At 53.2% G+C, this 20,277-nt stretch overlaps 2 protein-coding genes and 1 long non-coding RNA gene across 9 annotated transcripts; 2 read left to right on the top strand and 1 right to left on the bottom strand.

Annotated features, from left to right (window-relative positions):
• Positions 1 to 785: 785 nt before the first annotated feature.
• SH3BGRL3 (SH3 domain binding glutamate rich protein like 3) lies at positions 786 to 2,806 on the top strand. The gene is given in 4 exon segments (XM_056331207.1): positions 786 to 847; positions 849 to 966; positions 1,291 to 1,458; positions 1,855 to 2,806. Coding segments are annotated over 4 exon segments (414 nt in total). The 3' UTR covers positions 1,921 to 2,806.
• Positions 2,807 to 3,428: 622 nt separating this feature from the next.
• On the bottom strand, positions 3,429 to 14,299 carry UBXN11 (UBX domain protein 11). 2 transcript variants are annotated; one of them, XM_056331205.1, is made up of 12 exons: positions 14,200 to 14,299; positions 13,815 to 13,915; positions 13,119 to 13,173; positions 11,996 to 12,072; positions 11,424 to 11,538; positions 9,826 to 10,040; positions 9,393 to 9,470; positions 7,854 to 7,974; positions 6,622 to 6,722; positions 6,313 to 6,380; positions 5,392 to 5,529; positions 3,429 to 4,571 (listed from the first exon to the last, which is right to left on the bottom strand). In XM_056331205.1, the coding sequence occupies exons 1-12, from the start codon at positions 14,204 to 14,206 to the stop codon at positions 4,406 to 4,408; spliced, it is 1,242 nt and encodes a 413-aa protein (XP_056187180.1). In that variant the 5' UTR covers positions 14,207 to 14,299; the 3' UTR covers positions 3,429 to 4,405. The 2 variants fall into 2 exon arrangements, with proteins under 2 accessions (XP_056187180.1, XP_056187181.1); XM_056331206.1 differs by lacking the exon at positions 14,200 to 14,299 and having other exon boundaries at positions 13,119 to 13,168; positions 13,815 to 13,888.
• On the top strand, positions 6,798 to 20,247 carry LOC130145815 (uncharacterized). 6 transcript variants are annotated; one of them, XR_008820695.1, is made up of 8 exons: positions 6,798 to 7,790; positions 9,064 to 9,209; positions 10,885 to 11,000; positions 13,863 to 14,046; positions 14,219 to 14,315; positions 15,281 to 15,400; positions 18,031 to 18,279; positions 19,833 to 20,247. It is a non-coding gene; the product is annotated as an uncharacterized LOC130145815 (long non-coding RNA). The 6 variants fall into 6 exon arrangements; XR_008820694.1 differs by lacking the exon at positions 9,064 to 9,209 and having other exon boundaries at positions 7,776 to 7,790; positions 13,863 to 14,315; XR_008820696.1 differs by lacking the exons at positions 9,064 to 9,209; positions 10,885 to 11,000; positions 13,863 to 14,046 and having other exon boundaries at positions 7,776 to 7,790.
• Positions 20,248 to 20,277: the final 30 nt, after the last annotated feature.

The following is a 20,277-nucleotide window of genomic DNA, read 5'->3' as shown; positions in this document are numbered from 1 at the left end:
CTACCACGGGTGATGGTGGCGACAGATCGGTTAGCTTGCTGTCCTCAGCTACCTGCTGTACAGCGTGAGGAGCGGGTGCAGCAGTGTCTGCTGGGCAGACAGAACTGTTCTTTCCTCATCTGGTGTGTTACATTGGTGGCTGTTTCTGTTCTCAGGCTGCTGATGCCATGTACTGAGCTAAATGTGGGCCAAGGCGAATTCTTGAGGTCATTTGTCCTGACTGCTGAGAGCTCTGTAGGCACTGGGGTGTGTGTGGAGCAGCACCAGCTGTGAAAGTTGCTCGCTCCCGCAGGTTAGCGGGGTGCTGCTGAGCACCAGCCCTGTTCCCCGTGTTCTTCTTTGGGTGCAAGACCCAGTTTCCAGGCGATGTGTGGGGACACGTTTGCCCTCTGCCCTGACAGAGCTGGCTGTGAAAAGGAGATCGTGGCTGGGCTGCCCAGGTCGCGTGTCCCTCCCTGGGGAAATGTCCCCTCTTCATTCTCCTGCAAAACGGGATCAGTCTGTCTCGGGCAGTGATCCCATCCGGGCTGTACGGGACTGCTGCTCTCCGTGCAGGGGCAATCTTGGAGCTCTACCGAGCACCCGGGACAGGGGCGCAGGGCCACGTCCCCCCTTGTCCCATGTCCCCCCCCCTTGTCTCACACGCTGTCCCCTTGGTGCGGTCGGGTCCCCCTGGCGCTGCGCGTTGGATGCGGAGTGTTTACACCCGCCCTTGTCTCACCCGCTTGTTTGTACCGAGTGTTTGGGGCGCGGAGCGGGGCCGCCCCCGTCCCCGCCGATGCCGCATGCCCGGTCCCGCCGGCCCCATTGGTCCCCGCGGTCACATGCCGGGCGGCGGCGGGGCCGCCCGCTCCCTCCCTCCTTCCCTCCGCGCCTCCCTCCGCCGCGCCGAGCGCAGGGAGCGGCCGCGATCGCAGCATGAGCACCCTCAAGGTCTACAGCACCTCGGTGACCGGCTCCCGGGAGGTGAGCGGGGCGGCAGGGCGGGCTGCGCCGGGGCCCCTCTTCCCGGGGGCGGGCGTCTCATCCCCGCGGAGCTGCGAAGCCCCCCCGCCCCATCCCGGGTGTGTTCCCTCCTCTGCTCACCCTGCACCGGCCCCTTCCTCCCCCGAATCCATCCCCCGGTGCTAGGTGTTACCCCCCCGCCGCGCAGAGCCGAGCCCCGTGGCCCCTGCGGAGCAGTCGCTCCGGGAGCGCTGTGCTGACTGTGGCTGGCGCGCTGGGGTGCGTGCCCGCCCTTCGGGCTCCTCTCCAGCTCCCCGTAACCTGCCTTTCCCGCCCGGGTTCCAGATCAAATCCCAACAGAGCGAAGTAACCAGAATCCTCGATGGGAAAAACATCAAGTACGAGCTGGTGGATATCTCCCAGGACAACGCTCTCCGGGAGGAGATGAGGGTGAAGGCAGGCAACCCCAAAGCCATCCCGCCCCAGATTGTCAACGGAGACCACTACTGCGGGGTAAGGCTCATGCTCTGCGCTGGGGATAAGGACCATGGAGGTTGGGTGGTGGGCAGGAACCCCAGCCCCTTGTTTTTCCTGTGTGATGTTAAGATGCCTTTTAAAAGGCATTTCATGAGGTGCACAGACAAGGCACTGCCAGGGTTAATGGCCACTTGGGGCATGGTGGCTTGTGAAAAATGGGGCTCAGGCAGGGGGGTCTCTGGATGACTTTGGGCAGTGGGGCTGTGCTGTCCAGGGCTGTCCCCTCTTTGTCCTGTCATCCTCCGCACGACTGACGGGCACCCGTGCTGCAAACCGGTCTGTGCTGCGCTCAGGGGACCCTGGGCTGCCTGACCGATGGGAGCGTGTAACTCCCTCTTGTCTCGTGAGCGACCGTGTGGCTTTTCCTTGCAGGATTACGAGCTCTTTGTGGAAGCGGTGGAGCAAAACACCCTGCAAGAGTTCCTGAAGCTAGCCTGAGCCCTGGGGTCCCCTCCCGTCTTGGACTCTACCTGCATTCCTGAGCACCCTCATCTCCGACCACCTTCACTTCCAGGTTGTCAGCACTGTCCTGGCACCACGACCTGTATCCCAGCACAGGGAAACCCATGACCAAAACTACTCATTGCAGCTGCCTACGATCCCCTCCTGCCTAACCCTTGATATCATCTCAGAGGGATCCAAAGAAAGTCTGACGCTCGCTGCGCATGGCTTTTGAACAAAGCCGGGCCTGGCTCCCCGCAGCTTCCAGTGCCTCTGTAAACAGCAAAGCCTCTGGGGCTGTGCGAAGTGCGGCCGGCCGTCAGCCCTCTCCTCTGCAGGGAGAGCTTCGGCTTCAGGAGGGAAGGGCTTAGGGTTGCGTGTTACTTCCCACTTCTCCCAGTTGCTGTTAAAATTGTTAAATCCTGCTGCCTCACTTCCTCGCTCACTTTTTTTTTTTTTTGGTTTGTTTGTTCTTCATCTCAACTGCAGAGATATGGCGACCAAGTTGATTTTTTTTGTTTGTCTTAATTTAATGCAAAAATACTGCACAGAGCTGGGGTCTGACCACCCACTGCAGAGAAGCCCGGGGCTGGGGACGAAGGCCAGTGTCACTTAGCAGGCTGCCTGGGGGGGTGGATGGGCCTAGAAGTGGGACCCATGCTGCTCCGGCTGCCCTCTGCTGTGATGTGGTGCAGGGCTGACCTCGTGAGCGTTAATGGCTCAGGGCTGCTCCAGAACAGCTGATGCTCCAGCTGTCTTACCTTTCCTCTTTGAGCTGGCTTTTTTGCAACCCGGACCAAGTGCATTTTGTTTTCCTGCCAAAAAGCAAGTTTATAACCAATGTTGTCTTCCGAGATGCTATTAAATGTTACTGTACCTTTCATATCGGTACTGGTGGGTTTCTTTAAAATCTGGTTTTATTTTGACTACAGGTTAAACATCACCCTGCGTAATGATTCTGAGTCATTTCCAGCTCAGAGAAGCCGAGTCAGTTGTACTCACTGCTGCAGCCTGACACAAAGATCTTAACACCTTAGATTGCTGCCGCTAATCAAAGGCTCACAGGACTTGTCTGAATATCCGACAGTGCGGTAGTGACAGGTACCTCTCTCAAGCATTCCTCTCTGCGTGGTAAGAAAGGCAGCCTGGGGGAGGGACAGCTTCAGCCAGACATGTGAGCGATAAAAAACCCCTGGCACAGAGATTACCTGGCTGGTTATAGAGCAGGGTATAGAGAGGCAGTGGAAAAGGCTGCCCTATGGGAGGGTCCTGAGTACGCTCCTATATCTGCCGTAGGTGGAAAAAGGAGGAAACTAACTTAGAGCTGTGAGGACTGAGTCACTGCCCACAGGGAGCCCAGGGAAGCAGCTGGTTTGCACGGGTGGTGCTTCCTGTATTTGAGTTCTGCGGGGTCCAGCTCTGGTCGGAGGGTTCTGGGAAAAGCTCTGGGCATCCTGCCCCCTTCCACAGCAACTGTGCCTTTGAAATCTAATGGAAGTGGAAACTGCAACTTAAACGGTTTTATTGGGAGCCTTTAATGAGGGTCTCTGCTAAAAGGGAACCTGCCAGAAGGTGCTGCCTCTCGCAAGTGGGAGTGCCGTCGGCTGGGAGTCAAGTGGGAGCTTGTCCTAGCTGAAACAGGAAGAGTGTGTTGGGGAAAGGGGCCTGCGGAGTGCAGCCCCAGCCCACAGGAGAGCAGGGAAGATGCTTTATTCAGGGTTCAGCAGAGACGCAGCGAAGGGTTTATGCTCTTCTCCAATGACACGGTGTCCTGTTGCAGCATCCAGCTCCTGGCTGCAGCAGGCTGCCAGGGAGGGAGGCAGGCAGGCTGGCAGCCGGGGCTGGGAGCCGGGGCCCTGCCGGAGCTGGGGGCTGTCCAAGGGAAGGAGTCATTCACGTACAGGAAACCCAGCAGCAGGATCTCCTGGCTGAGTCTGGCTCTGTCCCAGCATTGCAGTGGCTCAGGGCCTTTTGGTTTAGTTTTACTGGGGACCATATAACTGAGCCTGTTTCTCTCGTGGTATAAATGCATTGAAATCTCTGGGGAGCAGCTGTGTGTGGAAAGCAAATTGACCCTGGCTGTTTGTCCATCCTATAGAGAATCCCTGAGCCCAGCTAAACAACTGCCCGGTCCCAGCGTAAAGCTGGTGGCCTTCCCTGGGTGGGGATGAGCCTGTGTAACCTTCAGCAGAGGTGAGAAACCAGGTCTTGGGCTTGAGCTGACACAAGTGCCCCGGTGTTAGGAGCCCATTTGTCTCGGGGAAAGGCAGCCACCCATGAGGCAGCAGGACTGGGCCTGGCACCCTGTGCTGAAAGGAGAGGCCACGCCGCCGCCTCTGAACTCTTCCGTCCGTCCTGGGTAACGGCGCAGTGAAACTAAATCTGGAAAGACAACCCTCTCCTCTCTTCCCAGCTGGGGAGGTTTTAACACAACTAACAGTGCAAGGCAGCTTCTTCCTCTTGCAGCGCTTGGGGCGAGCTGTTAAGCTGTTTGCAGCCCTGTCCCCTCGTGTTGGGAGGGGTCTCTTCTCCGCAGCAGCAAGAAGGCACTGGGGATCAGTCCACATTCCTGCAGGCTCCTGGAGTTGTCCATGTACACCCTCTGGGGAAAGGTGCTGATGATCTCATACGAGTTGGAGTCTCCACCCCTAGGAAAGAACAGCACAATCTTTCCTACACACAGGATCCCCCAAGGTTTCGCTGAGATGCTCTAGTTGATCCAGCTGTGGTTATGTAAGAGCAAAGGGAGAGACTGTTTCACAAGCACAAGCTGAGCAGAAAAAAGGGCTTCCCGCCCAAACTGCAGCCAGCCAGGCACGGAGCAGCCGTTCCAGGCCGCACAGCTGCAGTGGGGAAGGAGGCTCTTGCATCCCAACAGCAGTGAGCTCATCGTGGGCTTCCCAGGAGTGGGAAGAGGGGAGAGCAAAGGGGTCCCCACAGCCATCTGGAACTGTCCCCAAAGGGATGTGTGAGCCCTTGGGCAGCGTTAAATGCGTTGGGATACAGAGCTGGCTGAGCCAAGGGTGGTGTTTATCCAACAGCGGATCCAGCAGCTAGGCTGAAGGCTGCAGCTCGGCTTCCAGGCTGCACTGACGCCTTGGGAATGGTGGCAATAGTTGGGTGAGTGCTGCTGAGCATCTGGAAGGAGGTGACAGCAGTGGTGGGCCTGGGTCAGATGGTAGTTTTGAGAGGACAAAAGAGGCTTCTCTGCTGCTGTCGGCTTTTTGGAAAGTGGATGCTGAATGCTCTGAGCTAAGCATAACCCCGGCAGCGCTGCCTAGAAAGCACCTCTGCTGGTGGAGCCACAGCAGCAGAAGTCGCCCAGCAGCGGCTGGGGCTGTAACCCTCAGCCCTGCTCAGCTCCAGCAGATTGAAGCGCAGCTCCAGGGCCTTCAGCAGCAGGAGAGAAACTTTCCCTGGGGCTCTACAGAACTGGGTGGAGAGCGAGGAGGGAAGTCCTAGGCCTACCTGGCATGGGCGAGGCATTGGCGCAGGTCCCCTATGGTGTCCGTGAACAACATCTTTACAATATATGTCTGCTCCCCGCTCTCAGACTTGATGCGGAGAGTGCAGATATCAGGGGCAGAAGCTTCAGCTGTCTTTTCCCTGGGGGTTATAAAACCTTGTCAGCTGAGGAGTGAGTGCTCTGCCAGTGGCAGAGCCCTTGAGCTCCACGGAACAGCAGAGCCTTTGGGCTGCCTGGGTGATCCAAACAGGGGAGAGTTGTTTCAGGTCTGGGAATGACCATCTCATCCTTGAGATGAATGAGGCTCCATCTGACTGTGGCCGAGCAGAACAGCCCATGGACCAAAATGCTGCTTTGCTTTCCCTGCTTAAAGGTGCCTTGAAAAGAGGGTTGCTGACCTTTTTTAGCTTTTTCATTTTAGAACGGGGCTGTCTGGTAAGTACTTCGGCCTACTTCTTTGATTAAAAATAATCTGCTTGGGGTTTTTTTTTCATTAGCTATTTGGGTCTTGTCTTGCCAGAAGACTATGAGTGGAAAAGTGCTGTTAGTGTGACCTCCCACTTGGGCATCAGTTTCCTGGAGGGATTCTCCCGTTTAACGTGACCGCAAACATCATCTTAGGTAGTTTCAGACTCTTAGGCTTTGGCTTGCTGTCGGGAAAGGTATTTCACAGCAGTAAGGAAGTAACATTTTGAGCAACAAAAGCTTTTGTTAGAGCTGTAAAAGATGGCAGGGTTCCTGTAAACAATTCAGTGGTCTTCCCAAAAGACCACACTTGGCCTTTTTTTCTAACTATTCCGAAGGTATAAAAGGGGCAAGTCCATTTATTTCCTCAAGTGAAACCCCCTGAAGTAAACCCGCAGTGATCGACAGGAGGAAGATGAGAGCCTGATAGGGCAGGGGTCAGGGGGCTGTGCCTGTACCTCTCCAGTGCAGACAGCCTGGGTGTCTCCAGAAGAATCTCTTTGCTGCTCCGCACCCCATCAGAGCCCTAAAACCAAACCAGGTGAACGTCACCGCTGCCTGCTCTGCGCAGAGAACCACCCGTGCCGGGAAAGCCCAGGAGCAGGTGCCAAAGTGCCACGTGTGCACTGGTGGAGCCTCTCTTGGAGGCGGAGGTTGTGCAGGGCTGAGAGAGGGCTGAGGGGAGGGGGTGCTGGTGCTGTGCAGGGTGCTGAGCCCAGGGAATTGCTGCTGGCCTCCTGTGGGTGTTTGGGGGGGTCCACTCATACCTGCTGTGCTGCTTTGGCTGAGCCTTGGACACTGATTGCTTCTCTGTTTTTCAACGGCTTGGAAAGCTTGTTGATTAACTGCTCCAAGGAGACTTTGGGACCTACCAGGGCAGAGGGAAGAACATTTTGATAATTTTCCCCCAGAATAGGCTGGTTTGGTGAAATGAGAGTGCAACAGCCGACAGGGAGAGCTCTAGCCTCCCATAGCTAGGTTGAGACTGGCTCCCCGTCTCTGTTGAAGCTTGTCCTACTTTCTGGCCCACTAAATGTTTGATTGTCAACATCAACCAGTGAGCAACCCTGCAGCCTGTTCAGCACACACCTGGGATGCACAGCAGGTGGAAACCTGGTTAGTCCTGCTGTGAACGGGAAAACCTGAAACTATGACAATTTTTACAGACTTAGAAAATTTTTTGTCTTGTGAGGGTGCATTTGTAGGTGTCCCTTTTTCTGTGGTGGCACCGGGCAATTATATTTTACTACTTGGATAAAGGAAACATTTATCACAGCTTCTGTTTGTGAGTGGCCTTGAGATGAACGAGCAAGTAGTACAGTTTCATATAAACAGGAAGACGTTGCTGATGGGCCATGCATGTGGTCGGGTTATTTAGTTATGCATGCACAAACCCACAAGTTTCTCTCTATACGACTGACTGCATCTGACTTTCCAACCCTGACAGGTATTGCTCACACAGATTGCTAGCGTCTAGAAGCAAAATGAGGATTCTGCCCTGACCTTATGTCCCATTTCTCTTGTGAAAATCTGAAGAGGAGTCGTTCCGTTTGGTGCAGTTAAGCTCAGACTGGCTTGACAATGTCCGCCTTTATGGAATAAGCATGTAGGAGAACCAAAGGTTGTTTGCAGGCTACCCCCTTGAGATCTGCAGGGTTCCCTCAGCATCCTTTGATGCTGCTGGAGGTGAAGCTAGAACGAGCTCGGCCTTTCAGAAAGGCACAGGACAGACATGTTTTTGGAAACCCACTGATCTCCTGGGCTTTTACTGCTTGTCCATGTCTCATTCTTCAAGAGGATTTAATTATGAGAGGACATCGTGTGTGCTGCCTGGCTCCCAGCTCCTGAGGCTCCGCTGGGGCTACAAGCACAGGGCTCTGACCCAGAAGTGTTGCTTTCCTCACTGAGACTCTACACATTCCTACCAGCTGCCCTGGTAAGGTTTTGATTCTCCTTTTTGGGAGTTAGCTGTGTTTTTGAGGCAGGTTTAAGAATTTACCTGGGATATCAATGGTTTCCTGCATCTCACTTGATTTTGAATGGCCAACCACTTGGCCGTGGCCAGGAAAACTCCCTGGAAGGTGTCTCTCCCGAAATACCACGTGCCTTCTGTCAGTGACCTGTTGAATTAAGGCCAACTGCCATAAGCAACTCTTGACTGTTGCACAAGCTAATTCTCACTGCATCAGAGCACAGTAAACGACAGCGATGACAACTAAGGGTTGTAAACCCCAAACAAAACCAAGACAGTTTCCAAGGAAGCTGCTCTAGCTGTGCAAACTCAATTTTTCAGCTCCTATAGGCTCTCTAACAAAGCAAATCCCAGGGATTTGGGTGGGATGGCCCACCCAGACCACAAGGTATTTGTTCATCCATCTCAAACAGGCACTGGGCAGCAGCTCCTTTCCATGAGTTGTCAGAAATATGCTTGGACCGGATCTTTCCTCTGTGTCTGCTTCCACAGCTGAAAATGCTGAGTGGAAAGTGATGTGGTAGCAGCATGCTGGGGTTGGGGAGGGATTTGGCAGTACGAGGCTGCAGTGGGGACTGTCGGGTGGCTGTAACAAACCGAGGGAGGCAGAGTGCTACCCTGAGGCCACCAGCAGTGGGGAAAGCTGTATAAGTAGGGGCAGTCCTTCTGTCTGCGTTCCACTCATGTTCCTCTTACAGTGGCTGACCATATCGCAGGTGGATGCACTCTGTGTCTGTATTTACCCCAGATTATTGTCTTGTGGCTTCCAGACGTGGCCAGCTATGCACAGATTACAGCCAGCCACAGCCCCCCAAGAGCCTTGCACCATCCTCCTCCTTCCAGTTGACTTTCCAACCACCCTGTACACCTACCAGCTGACGCTGGCTGTCCTGACCTCATGCTTGCCCACGCAGTTGTGCCCTGCTTTCTTCATGGCAGTGGGTAGGTGCACCCCTCTGGTTGTGCCTCCTAGTGTTTCAGGTGCACTTGAAGACCTAATTAGAGTCCTCTGAGGCACTCTACCTGGTTTTGGCCTGAAAACGTGGCCTTGGCTTTTTGCCATTTCTGAGAAATCAAAAAACAGGGCCCGAAAAAAACTCAGATGGCCAAATCCATTAAAATTGTGGCAAAATAAACTCTCCCAACATCCTCCTTGAGAGATACTTTTTCAACCTGGGTTTAAAAGCTCTTCTGAGGGAGCTATTTGAGAGCTTTGTTTCTCCTTTTTGTTACATAGCTCTTCAGATGCTGCACATCCTACTTCTCTTCTACAGTCTGCTATGCTCTTAGAAGCCTTGTACCAAGCCAAGATTCACTGTGGCAGAGAAACCATTCCCTCCTAATACGAGAAGCCAGTGAGCGTTTCTGCAACAGCTCTAGCAGGTGTGCTCCCGCCGAGACACACATGCACAGAATGAAGCTGCATGTATGCTGTGTTCCAAAACCTCAAATTTAATTTGCCGTGGGGAGTAGCCAGCAGACTAGTGAAAGAAACCTGAATTTTCTTGGGAAGTGAGAGAGCAATTTCTTCCAAAAAGCTGATGAATAGGGTTTTGCACTGCTTACCCGCAAAGGGATGCCATCTGGGTAGCGCATCTGCAACTCTGAAGGGAAATAGCCATCCATAATATCCTGCAGGCATTGCTGAAATAAACAGAAAGTCTGAGGTATAACCACAAGCTCTCATTTTATCTCACGACTGATACGTTCCTTCTGGGCTGCTCCTATTTGCAGTGTTATTGCTGTGCAGAAAAGTCTGCATAAAAGACCCAGAACCTCCATCTCTAAAAATTACTACACAGACATACTAGTCTTTAAAGGCACCACGGGAATGCAGGTGAGAAGCCGGAGGTCTGGGTAGCTGCTTCTAAAGCGGTATTAAAGTACCGTCCTTGGGTACTGAGATGAGCTCACAGGGCCTATTCACCCCCTTTCCTGAGGCTCAGTGAATGACAGCAGGATGGCTCTGAGTCCGATTCCTCTACAGCCCTTTCCGTACCTGTGCGGATGGGTCCTCGTAGGGCCGAAAGGGTCCATTGACCACGATCCCATTTTGATACAGCGTGAGGGGAAGGGGTTCTGGCTGTCTCAGCCGAGCACCCCCAGGCGTGTGCTCGATTTGAGAAATGCCTTCTCCAGCCAGCACATTCAAATCCTTCACGTTTTCCAAGATTAAATCGAAATCAATCTGGTGTTTGGAAACAACTGCTTCACCTGTGGTGGAGGGATCAGAGTTACAGGGGAAGGGGATGCCAGCTAAGCAGCTTTCCCCTCTGTGTGAATTTGAGTCCTAACAATTTTGGGCTGTCAGTGCTGCCTCTCCGTGCTTCACCTTTCACCCTACGCCTGGTGCGACACCGCTGCTGTGGCACAGCGTTGCCAGGTTTGCATGGGTGTGTGCAAAACCACAGGGAAACAGCCCTCTTGCCACAAGCTAATGTCACTCCAGAGGCAGCCACAGACGCAGCCGGCTCTTTAGAGACCACAGCTTGCTTGTCTTTGGTTGTAATTCCAGAAGTGTTGCGTTGTCCCTTAATCTGGTGCTGTAAAACGCAAGGAGTGAGGAACTTAACTAGTTGGATTAACTAGATTGGATAAATGGATCAGGGCAGACTTGCTGAAGAAATGCCAGTGTAAACACTGGCAGCTGCCTGCTGCTTGCCACCAGCAGCTTGCTCGCTCTTGCTGGGACGCTGCTGAGGATGTTTACTTGGGTGCTTGAGGAGGGTGGCAGGGTGAAGCAGTAAGGGTTGCGAGGAGACAGAAAAATGAAATCAGAAGAGGAAATGAAAAAGGAGATGTAAGCAGAAGTAAACCCTTTGGTATTTTCTGTTCTGCTTTTTTATGATTTGATAAAGGAGGGCGGGGAAAATAGCCCTTAAAAAGCATGAGGTGAAAACAATTAAAATTATTTGTACAGCTTCCCCTGTCTTCTCCCCTCCTGTATCTAAGGGAGGGAAGGATTAGCTAGCTAATATTTGCATGGTGGTTAGGAAGCAGCATTGGCTCTACAGCCCAAGTATTATTACTTTTTTTTCCTCTGTTACCACTTCCTCAGAAGCGATTGCCAAGTATGCTTGGACCCCATACAGCACAATCAGGTCTCAATTAAACCACTCACGTGGTGGTTGGGAGGAAAGGCAAACAATACTCTGATGGAGTCAGACAACACGGGTAAGTTACTACAGCTGCTATATACACAAAGCATCTGATTCGGTTTTCCACCCATTTTACATCAGTTATTAGAGCAACCAAGCTTCAAATGTTTAGGGTATGCGAACTCTTCAGGAAGCAGCTGCTGCGAGGGTATCCTTCCAAATGGCTGAGCCATCAGGTTCTCTCCTCTTCCCCTAGATGGAGCTTACAAAATATGGTATATAAAATACCAACGTCCTGCCTGGCTTAGCTCCTGTTAAATTGCTCAATGTCTCTGACCCTGAGGTGGACTGATGTGAAGACCTCAGCGTAGGATCACAAATACTGAAGACCTGAATTCTGGGTCTCTGATGCTTACCTACTCTGGGGAGCATCGTATTTTCTCTAAGCATGCAGTGGGAGCTAGGACAGCTGCTTCAGCAAGGAGTGCTGGTGCTTTACCTGGCTTCCAGAGGCTCCTTGCTGGCAGCTCTTCTTCATCCTTGAACGATTCTAAATCTTCCAGTTGTTCATGTCTCTCTCCAACCCAGATCAGACCATAGTCATTTAGAAACCGCTGTAAGAGGAAAGTATGAGTCAGCATTGTAGACCAGAGCTTCAAAAAGTAAAGCCTGAGTGTGGTCGGCTGTGACCATGGGAAGCAGAAAGGGAGGTTTGTCTTGGGGCTCTTTGGCTCTGGCAAACAAACTCACTAGCAGGGTAGTAGTAGCAGCTCTAGTAGTAGTAGGCAAAAGGGAGAATTGAAATATCTATAGTGACACAGTAATCTCCCAAGATTGTAGTCATAGAAATCAAAATTAACAGGCTTGCAGGAGGCACAAATGTTTGTGTATTTTAAAAAACCCTCCTGCTACCTTGTAGCTTGCATTCAACTCATTTTCCTTTTCAGCAGGGTGAGGTGAAGAATTGTGACGATCAAAGTGGCAGCTTGTAAAAGACCAAGCAGCCTGAGACCGCAGTGATCTCAAACTGAAGGTGCAGGTGGCTTAGGGCAAGTGAAGTAGGTGTCTCACCTCCATCTCCCAGACCTGGCTCTGCAGCTGAAGGCACCTCATTTCCAGTTCCTCTGCTGTGGATGAGTCAGGGGCATCTGAAAGGGAAGACTTGTTTTTCCGATGTACAGTCTTAAAGAGGAGCTGATACCACACAGCGCAGATGCCCCAGCTGTGCCTGCCTGTACCGCTGGTGAACTCAAGCCCATAGAACGCAGGAGCTGAACGCGAGCTCTGCATGCTGGTCCCTGACAATGCAACGTGCAGTGGTTTGATGAAGGTGCTGACAGACTAAAAGATAGTTGTGAACAATACTGGTGAAGTTTTATGCCGCAGGAAGCTGATGTGAGGGGTGCTGTCCGCAATTATACAATGAGAACTGTTTTGCTTACGCAGTCTGAAGGGACCTATTAAAAAAATGAGCAGGTGTCCACTAAAGCTGGATCCAGAAACTTAGGCTGAATGGCCAGAACAATGGACGATGAGGCACAAAACACATGTTTGTGGTCTGACAGGCATATTCTTGTTCTCTGCTCAGGAAATTGAGAATTTACCATAGCTTTGTGCTACAAGGTAGTTCAGCCGTTGTAGGAAATGTGTCTGGGCTCAGCTGGAGAGCTGCTGGATTCCAAGGAACTGAATGGGGGCAGGGAAAGACCTTCACTTGCTCCAAGCTGGGTTCAATTTATTTAGGCTGCCTTACAGGATGAGTGAGCCTGGACCTATAGTACTGTTTGAGACTCCAAGCAGATTTTTGGTTTTACTTAGCTGTGAGCAGCTCTGGTCTTTCAGCCTGTCTGAACTCTGCACTATTTAACATTCTCTTTTCTTCTCACCATCCTTAGGTATCTGCGTGGCTGGTCTGTGCTCACGGAAACCTAGTAACCCATAGAAAATAGGTCAGGAAATAGTGTTTTGCACTGTACCAGTAAAGCTGAGTAGCAGGTGCAAGTATAAAGCGTGGATCTGCTTTGGCAAACAGTGCCGCGTCTGTGTAACTGATACCACTCACCAAAGAGGCTCTTGGGCTTTTAGGGCAAGGATGGCTCAGAGAGGAGGTCTCCAAGCCTGCTCTGTTGCAGTACCAGGAGTTCCGTAGCTCTCCCACAGGTAGGAGCGAGGTGCCGAGTACAACAATTTTTACCTGCTCTTTGCTGAAGAGTCTTCATCTTCTCTTCAAGTTCAGCAATCCTCCTGTCCTTCAGGACCAGAACAAATAATGACTTTGTTTAGTTCCTTGGCCTTTGGAACCCTAAGGCACAGCTTGCACAATGAGTCCTGGCTAGGTGACTCAGCGGTGCACGTACTCTCACCCCACCCAGAGACAGGCAAAATAAGGTTCAGAAAGGCTGTATCACCTCACAAGTACCTTAATTAGACTCAAATGATGGGTGGGATATAAACACACTGCGCCAAGGATAGGTGAGGGACACACTGACCTATCTCCCCCTTCTCTGTCTGCACAAGAGCTGTAGGCAACCTCACAGACTCCTGCCTCTGTGCTTCCTGCTCAGGCACAGCTCGTGCTCTGACCTGCAGCAAGTGGCTGATCTAAAAAAGAAACCAGCACCTCTGCAACCACCTCTTAAAAAAAAAGGGGGGGGGGGGGAGGGGAAAAAAAGGGGTCATTACTTTGCGAGAGTCATTAAGAAGTCTCCCACCCCAAGGACTGATACAATTGCACTGCTGCTTTGCAAAGGCCTGTGTGTGTAATTAACAGAGCAGACTACAGATTAACTTGTTTTAGCCCAAACTGGGTCTGAGCAGGGGTAATGCTACTGCGGCTTCAACTGTCAAAGCAAGGCACAGAACAGGTTCAGTAAGGGGCAGGATTTTTTACCTTCAGTTGCATTTCTTGTGCTTGTTTCTCTATTTTTTGTTCCAACAGAGTGATTTTTTGCATCATGGAGGACATGAGTTCCGTGTCAGTGCCAGCTGTGTCTGGAAGCACAAATACGTGTTACCTCTCTAAAACAGCAATTGGTATTGGAGGCTTGCCCGTACCGTAGGGCTCCCCCCCCCCCAGGAATTCCTGTTCTGCCACAGAGGTGTGACAGGGGTACCTTTTGCAGGTACTGGGTAGAAATTCCTGACTGGTAGGGAGATGGCTGTGTATGCGAGAGGGGGACCACAGGAGTTAGCCCTGACCTGGGGTACTGAGTCCACCAGGCTGTCACTGAGAAACTGTGATGGCCCAGAATCCCCTAACCATTGATGGACTTTACCCTGCATATTCTTTTTCAGTGGTGAGCACCTTGAGCAGGAGGGGAGACTGCCTTGCACTGGATTCTTTGTCCTAGGAGACAGGCTGTCATCTTCTGAGAAGACGCATAAAGAGCATGTAAGAAAGAAAACAGTTCAGCATTCCAAAATCAGGTCAAGAAATACTGGAGTTATGCAGAGGGAAAGAGAGGGCCCAGTCCAGGGCAGGAGAAAGCAGGATGGCCCAGTCCATTCAATCCCATAAGCACTGTCAGACTAATGAACGTACATGAGCACTCGTTATGAGCCAGGGCCCAAGGGAAGGTACAATCATAGCAGCTGGGAAGAGTGAACACAAAACAGGGCTTGCAGAAAGAGACCATGATGCCAGTACAGAGCATCCTGCGCTGCACAGTGAGGCAGAAAGTGGAAATATTGAGCTATTTTGGCAAAAAGCACAACGCTCTGGGATTAACAGAAGCAGCAAACTTCACTGGGAATGGAAAGGGAGTTTTTGCTCTAAGATCTAGTAGGAAGAATTTGACCTAAAATTGAACCGTAAAAATAGATGAGGCTCTAATGTGCTCTAGGGCTTGCTGAGACTATGGAAACCTTTTGTTACTTATCTGATTTTGGACACATGTAGGAGAGGAAGAGCTACAACCATTGCAAAATATGTAGGAGGGTGAGAAAAGCCTCACTGGTGGAGGCAATGAACTTGGACAGCTCTGCCCTTTTAGTAAAAATAAGAGGGGATAATATGTAACAATAAAGCATAGCCTCATTAACTGTGGGAGGATTTGCTTGATGTGCAATTTTTTTAAAAAATGTAATTGAAAAGGCTATCAAAAAAAGCCCAAACTGTTCATTTTTTTTTCACTAGCTCATCTTCCCGGTCCACACATTCTTGATTTCTGGGCAGAGTGGCTATTCATACACCCACAACTACTGCTTGTAGTAGCAGTTAAAACCCATGAGCAGTTAAAATCTGTGGGAGCTGCCTGAGAGCAGAAGGGGTGAGACCCAGGTGAGTGAGGTGCAGGGGTGCCCGCTGCGTCAGGGCAGCAGCGGGTGAGAGCACCAACACTTGCGATGCCGTTGCAGCTGCAGAAAGCGACTCTTCTCTGCTGGAAACTGAAGAAACACAAACGCGACATGAACCTGTGTGACGTGTGACTGACCAGTATCCCCAGTACCTCTGAGATGCCAGCCAGGAGGCAGCAGGTAAGGAATTTGGGGAGTTTTATTCCAGCTGGTGTTGTTTCTAAGCCTGTCCCATCACGTGCAGCCCTGCGGGTCCCCAGGTGGCCGGTAGCGATCAGCTTTTTTAAAGGATCATTGGCAAAAAGGGGCTCAGAATAACGGGGGTACCCGGGTACCACCCGGGGGTGCCCGTGTATGTGGGCCCTGGGGGGCCCGACGTGGGTGGCAGCGCTGGGGGCACCGTGTGCTGGGGGGGACCGTCACGGTGTGTGTGGGGGGGTCCCAGCCCGCGAGGGGTCCCGCCGCTGGCGCACCACTCACCCCACCGCCGCCATTACCCCACCGCCGCCATCTTGTTTACCAGCGGTTGCCGCGGCGACGCAGGGCCGCTGCGATTGGCGTAGCCCTGGTCACGTGGAGGGCGGGGCAGCGGGAGGACTACACATCCCAGCATGCAGCGCGCCGCCTTCCACCGCGGGACGGCGGCCATGGCGGCAGGGCGCCGGGTGGAGGGTGCAGCGCGTGTGGGCGCCGGGCCCAGGGCACTGCGACGGCCCCACCACGGCCACCCTGGCAGCCGCCACCCCCGGTGCTGCCCGGGTGGCTCCGGGCACCAGCGCGGCCCCGCTTGGCCCCTCGGGGGCCACCCGAAGCCAGCCGGGCCTGCGCGGTGGGTGATGCGGCCCGTGGCGGGGCCTGCGGCCCCCCGTAGCCGCCTCTGGAGGAGGGGGAAGCCCGAGGCAGCCCCTCAGGTGTGTCGCTGGAGCAGGGAGGCCCGGGCTGCTGCAGGCTCTGCTCTGCGCCACCGCCAGCCAGGCAGAATGCACCCTGCCTGCCCTTTGCCCCGCATCCCTGCCTGCGGAGCGCTGCTGCTGTGGGGCAGAGCCTCTGGAAGTTTTACTGAATCTTTCTGTATGTTGTGTTTGTTTGTGGAACAGTTAGCTATAAGAACATCTTGATTTTGAAGAGTTAACCTATGCTGCTTGTTATCTGAGACTGTGTTGCTTAAAGTCCCTATTCTATAGACCATAACAACCCTAATCCTTACTCTCCAGACCATAACCAGAGCACCCAGGTTCTATTGTGTATAGGATGACTTATTGGACAAATTGGCAAGGCAGATGTATAGCTGTCCAACTTGGCAACAAAACTGACTTTTAAGGTGTCCTGAAGTGAACTACCTTCATTATAATACTAAAAACCAGACCCGCAGGTCAAGAAGACCCTTGCCCAGGTGAAGACCCTTCCCCTGCGCAAGTGTAGTAACAGACAGAAGAGGATGGCACAGCAGATATTATAATTATATGCAAATAACTAATCAGTCGTAACTGGTAGTGTACGACCTTGTAATTGTGTATAAATGTAACAGTGAAATCTGCACAGATGTGCTTGATTTGCGGTGATGCCACCGAGCACCCAGCACGGCAACAGAGTGGCTGCTGCTTAATACTACTACAGTGGCGTTAAGAGCTTTGATTCCTGATTTCAGTGGCAGCTTCAGCCTCTGGTCGCTGCAGATGCTTTGCCAGGTGCTGGGGCGGGACCTGATGCCGGAGCACCACACGCAGCTGTGCTTTCTTCCCTCAGCCACCCTCTGCACACCCTCAGCTTCAGCTCATAGATGGTCTGTGGCACAGCCTGACCTGAGGCATCACTCACTGTACAGCTGCTCCGGATTTCCTCACCTCTTTCTTTTGTCTGTTTTCTCACCCAGGCACTGCTGCACACTTGTTTTGCCTCGCTGATGCTCAGAACTCCACCTAGCACTTGCTGCTGTCTGGGGAGCCCTCCCTGCCTATGTCCTGTCCTGCTCGCCACTGCTGTGCTGCTCCACTCTCCGGAGAACTCGGCCTCAGCAGGCTGATTTTTAGCACCTTTTATGGGATGTTGGCTGTCCCCAAGAGGCTTTAGTTTCAACACATCATGAAGTGCAAAAACTAAATTTGGTGAAGCTTTGCCGCAGAGGAGCCTGTGCTGTGATGCGCTTGGCTAATGCAAAACCAGACAACAGACAGGTGTACATGCTTGGTGCGTTTCAGTAGCTTTACTGATTTCAGACCATCTTAAAATAACCAGATCCTTTTTGTGTGCTGCTGCTGCAGCTGAGGGGATGAGGGAGCTGAGAGATCTGTAAGGAAGGGGATACTGGCAGGCTAGAAAAAGGTGTTTCCCTGATCCATTACCCGAATCAGACTACCCCAGGCATGTAACTGAAATTCAGAGGGACAGCTTGGATCCAGCTTCTGCTCTGAGTTGCAGGGAAGGAGGTTTGTTACACGGTGCAACGCAGAGCCCTTGTTGAAATGCTGGCTGTGATTTGCAAACCCTCCCAGTGAACCAGGAGGGATTTTAACCCATAACCCCTATTAGTCCTTCATGAGTGTGGGGCACAGGACAGGAAGCCCCTGGGGAGAAGCAGAGCTTTTGAGATGTGGGAGAAGGCAGGGTGAGGGGTTTGCTGCCTTTGCTGGAGGCTGTGGCCAGGGCAGCCCACTCAGAGCTGGCTGTGTGGCCATGTTGGGGAACAGGGAGCAGGAGCTGTTCTTGTGCAGGGTGATGCAGATGGATGGCTCTGGAGAAGTGAGGCTGAAAGGGCTGTATGGTGGCGTTCACATCTGGAGATCCCCCATGCCGTGTCTTCTTCCTCACAGCACTGGCAACGGATGCGATGTCCCCGAATTGCCTTGGGTTCAAGTGACCCTTTGAGGTGGCGGGGCTGGTGCAGGGAAGGAAGGTGTGATTGGTGAGACAGGGCTGCTGCTCTGCTTAAAGCTTCCGACTGCAGTTGCTGCAAGCAGATGAGGAAGTGTTAACGGCACACCCTGAGTTGAGCCCCAACCATGCAGCCCCTCCAGCGCGCCCACCTGCTCCTCCTGCTCACCCTGCTCATCCTCTGCATGGTAAGAGAAACCCTGTGGCACAGGGCCCTGCCAAGGCCAGGGGGTCCAGCCACCTCTGTCCTGTGGGTGTGATGGCAGTCAAGGGGCTGTGGGGTTCAGCCAGTGGGAGAATTTGTTCCTTCAGCTGGAAACCTGAACCTTTTATATTCTATTTCACTTTAACCCTGACTGCCTTACCAGGAGCTTTGCGCTGTGGTCTATAAGGTCTAAATACTGCCATATATTGCCTTTTTTAAAGTGTTTTTTAACTTAAGAACATCACTCCTACCTGTAACATTTGCTCTTAGCTCTCCACCCCATCTTGCAGCCTCTCCTTTGCCTGCTGGCACCTGTGCCTGGTGTGGGGATGCTGAGCGTGGCTGCGGATACGCTGGAGATGCTGGCCACAGCTGTGGGGATGCTGGGTGGGCACGCAGCTGAGAAGTTTGTTTCCTTTCACCTCTCCCTGCTGGAGGTTATTTTCCTTCCTGCTGGGAAGCTCCATGGGGGCTTGATTCAAGTGGCGCGCTGGTGGATGTCAGCTTTCTCCTGGGTGGGGACCGTTGTGTGGGAGGAATGAACGTGCCAGCGCTTTCGAAGAGAGCGATGCTATTTGGAACAGCTGTCGGGATGTGGGGGGTTTTCTACAGCATGTTGGTAATGAGGCCAGATTTGTCTGTGCTTATTTTGCTCAAAGACTCCATGCAGCTGTGACCTGCTGCTGGCTCCAGAGGATGCATTTATGTTTCAGGAGTCTCACTCTGTGGCTGGACAAACTAGCCAAAAACCCTCACAGCACCCTGGTGAGGGGACAGAGCTGGACGTTGGGGCCCCATTCCTGGCCCTGTCCTGGCTCCGGAGGGATCCGAGGAGCTGTGTGAACCAGTGTGGGGGCTGGCTCATGGAGGGAAATGTCTCCCTTTTCCAGCAGCCCAGGGCAGCGCTTTTTGCTGCACTTCACTGTTCACAGGCACAATGCACAGCTGTTTACACCAGGATTTCCAGGAAAGGACCAAAAATCCAGAGGTCCCACAGAGCCAAGGCACAAGGGACTCACACAAACATCTTAATTTTGAAGGTGCCAGTCTTCAGAGACGGAAGGAAACTGCCCTGTTAATGTTTCCCACACTGACTGCAATGTTCCTGCTTGCGACAGCGCGCGGTGCTGGGTTGCTGGGTATCCCTCCTCTTCCTCCTCACTCCTGCACCCCACATCCTCCACTGTAGGGCCAATGGGCCACCATGTCCCCAGCCACTTCCTCGCAGCCACCTGGAGGGCAGAGACAGTCCCCCAGCTTCTGCTTCCTCCCTCAGATTTCTAAAAGCCCCTGCCTAGAACCGGGGCAGTGCTGTGTGAGAGCTGGCTTTGCTCCCTGTGTTGGGAGAACCCAACAGTCAATGGGGATTTCTGTGTGTGGTGTGAAGGGGAACCTGCTGGGGGAGGGGAGGCTGGGTGTGTCGGCTGGGGAAGGGGCAGAGTGGGCCCCAGCGTGCCCCCGGCTCCTTTCTGCCCCCAGGGCAGCCAGGCGAGGGGTCTCAACCCTGCGATACCGGACTTTTGGTTTTTTTTCCAGCCCTTTGGCCAGATGGACAACCTGGACGCCAAGGACCCCAAGCCCGTGACCACCCTCCCCAGCAATCAAAGCATCTCCCAGAGCAGCCTAAGCCCCCCGTGGGGCAGCCCATCCCTCTTCTCCCTCACCCTGGGGCTGGCTGCAGCTTTCTTCCTGGGGCTGCGCTGACCGGAGCGGGCCACCGTGCACCCCACCCTCCCTGACCCCCTCAAGAAGACACCCCCAGGATGGCACCCCCTGCACCTGCACATCCTTGGACCCTCGCAGCGTGGAGCTGCCATCCCTGCCTCCCTCCCCTCAGTGCTCCAGCCTCAAAACAAAACCCCGAAGCTGCCCCAGCTGGAAGTGAAGCCCTGGGGCCGGCTCGGGAGCGGGGCTGCTGCGAGGCTCTGAGAAATAAAGCACTGGTGTAGAGGCCCCTGGCTGCTCCGCTGCGGGGCTGGGG

Source organism: Falco biarmicus, chromosome 3, assembly GCF_023638135.1.
Source record: "Falco biarmicus isolate bFalBia1 chromosome 3, bFalBia1.pri, whole genome shotgun sequence".
Taxonomy (NCBI): domain Eukaryota; kingdom Metazoa; phylum Chordata; class Aves; order Falconiformes; family Falconidae; genus Falco; species Falco biarmicus.
The sequence above is the reverse complement of the archived record's forward strand: the minus strand, read 5'-3'. Positions and strand labels throughout refer to the sequence as shown.

Bases quoted from the DNA above. Each gene is read 5' to 3' on its own strand.
- UBXN11 (XM_056331205.1), bottom strand. The intron at 10,041-11,423 runs GTAAAGCACCAG...CCTCCACCACAG, and splicing joins AAGGAGCCTCTGGAAGCCAG to GTGAAGCAGTTGTTTCCAAA. The intron at 6,381-6,621 runs GTATGAGTGGAC...GTTTGGTTTTAG, and splicing joins CAGCCAAAGCAGCACAGCAG to GGCTCTGATGGGGTGCGGAG.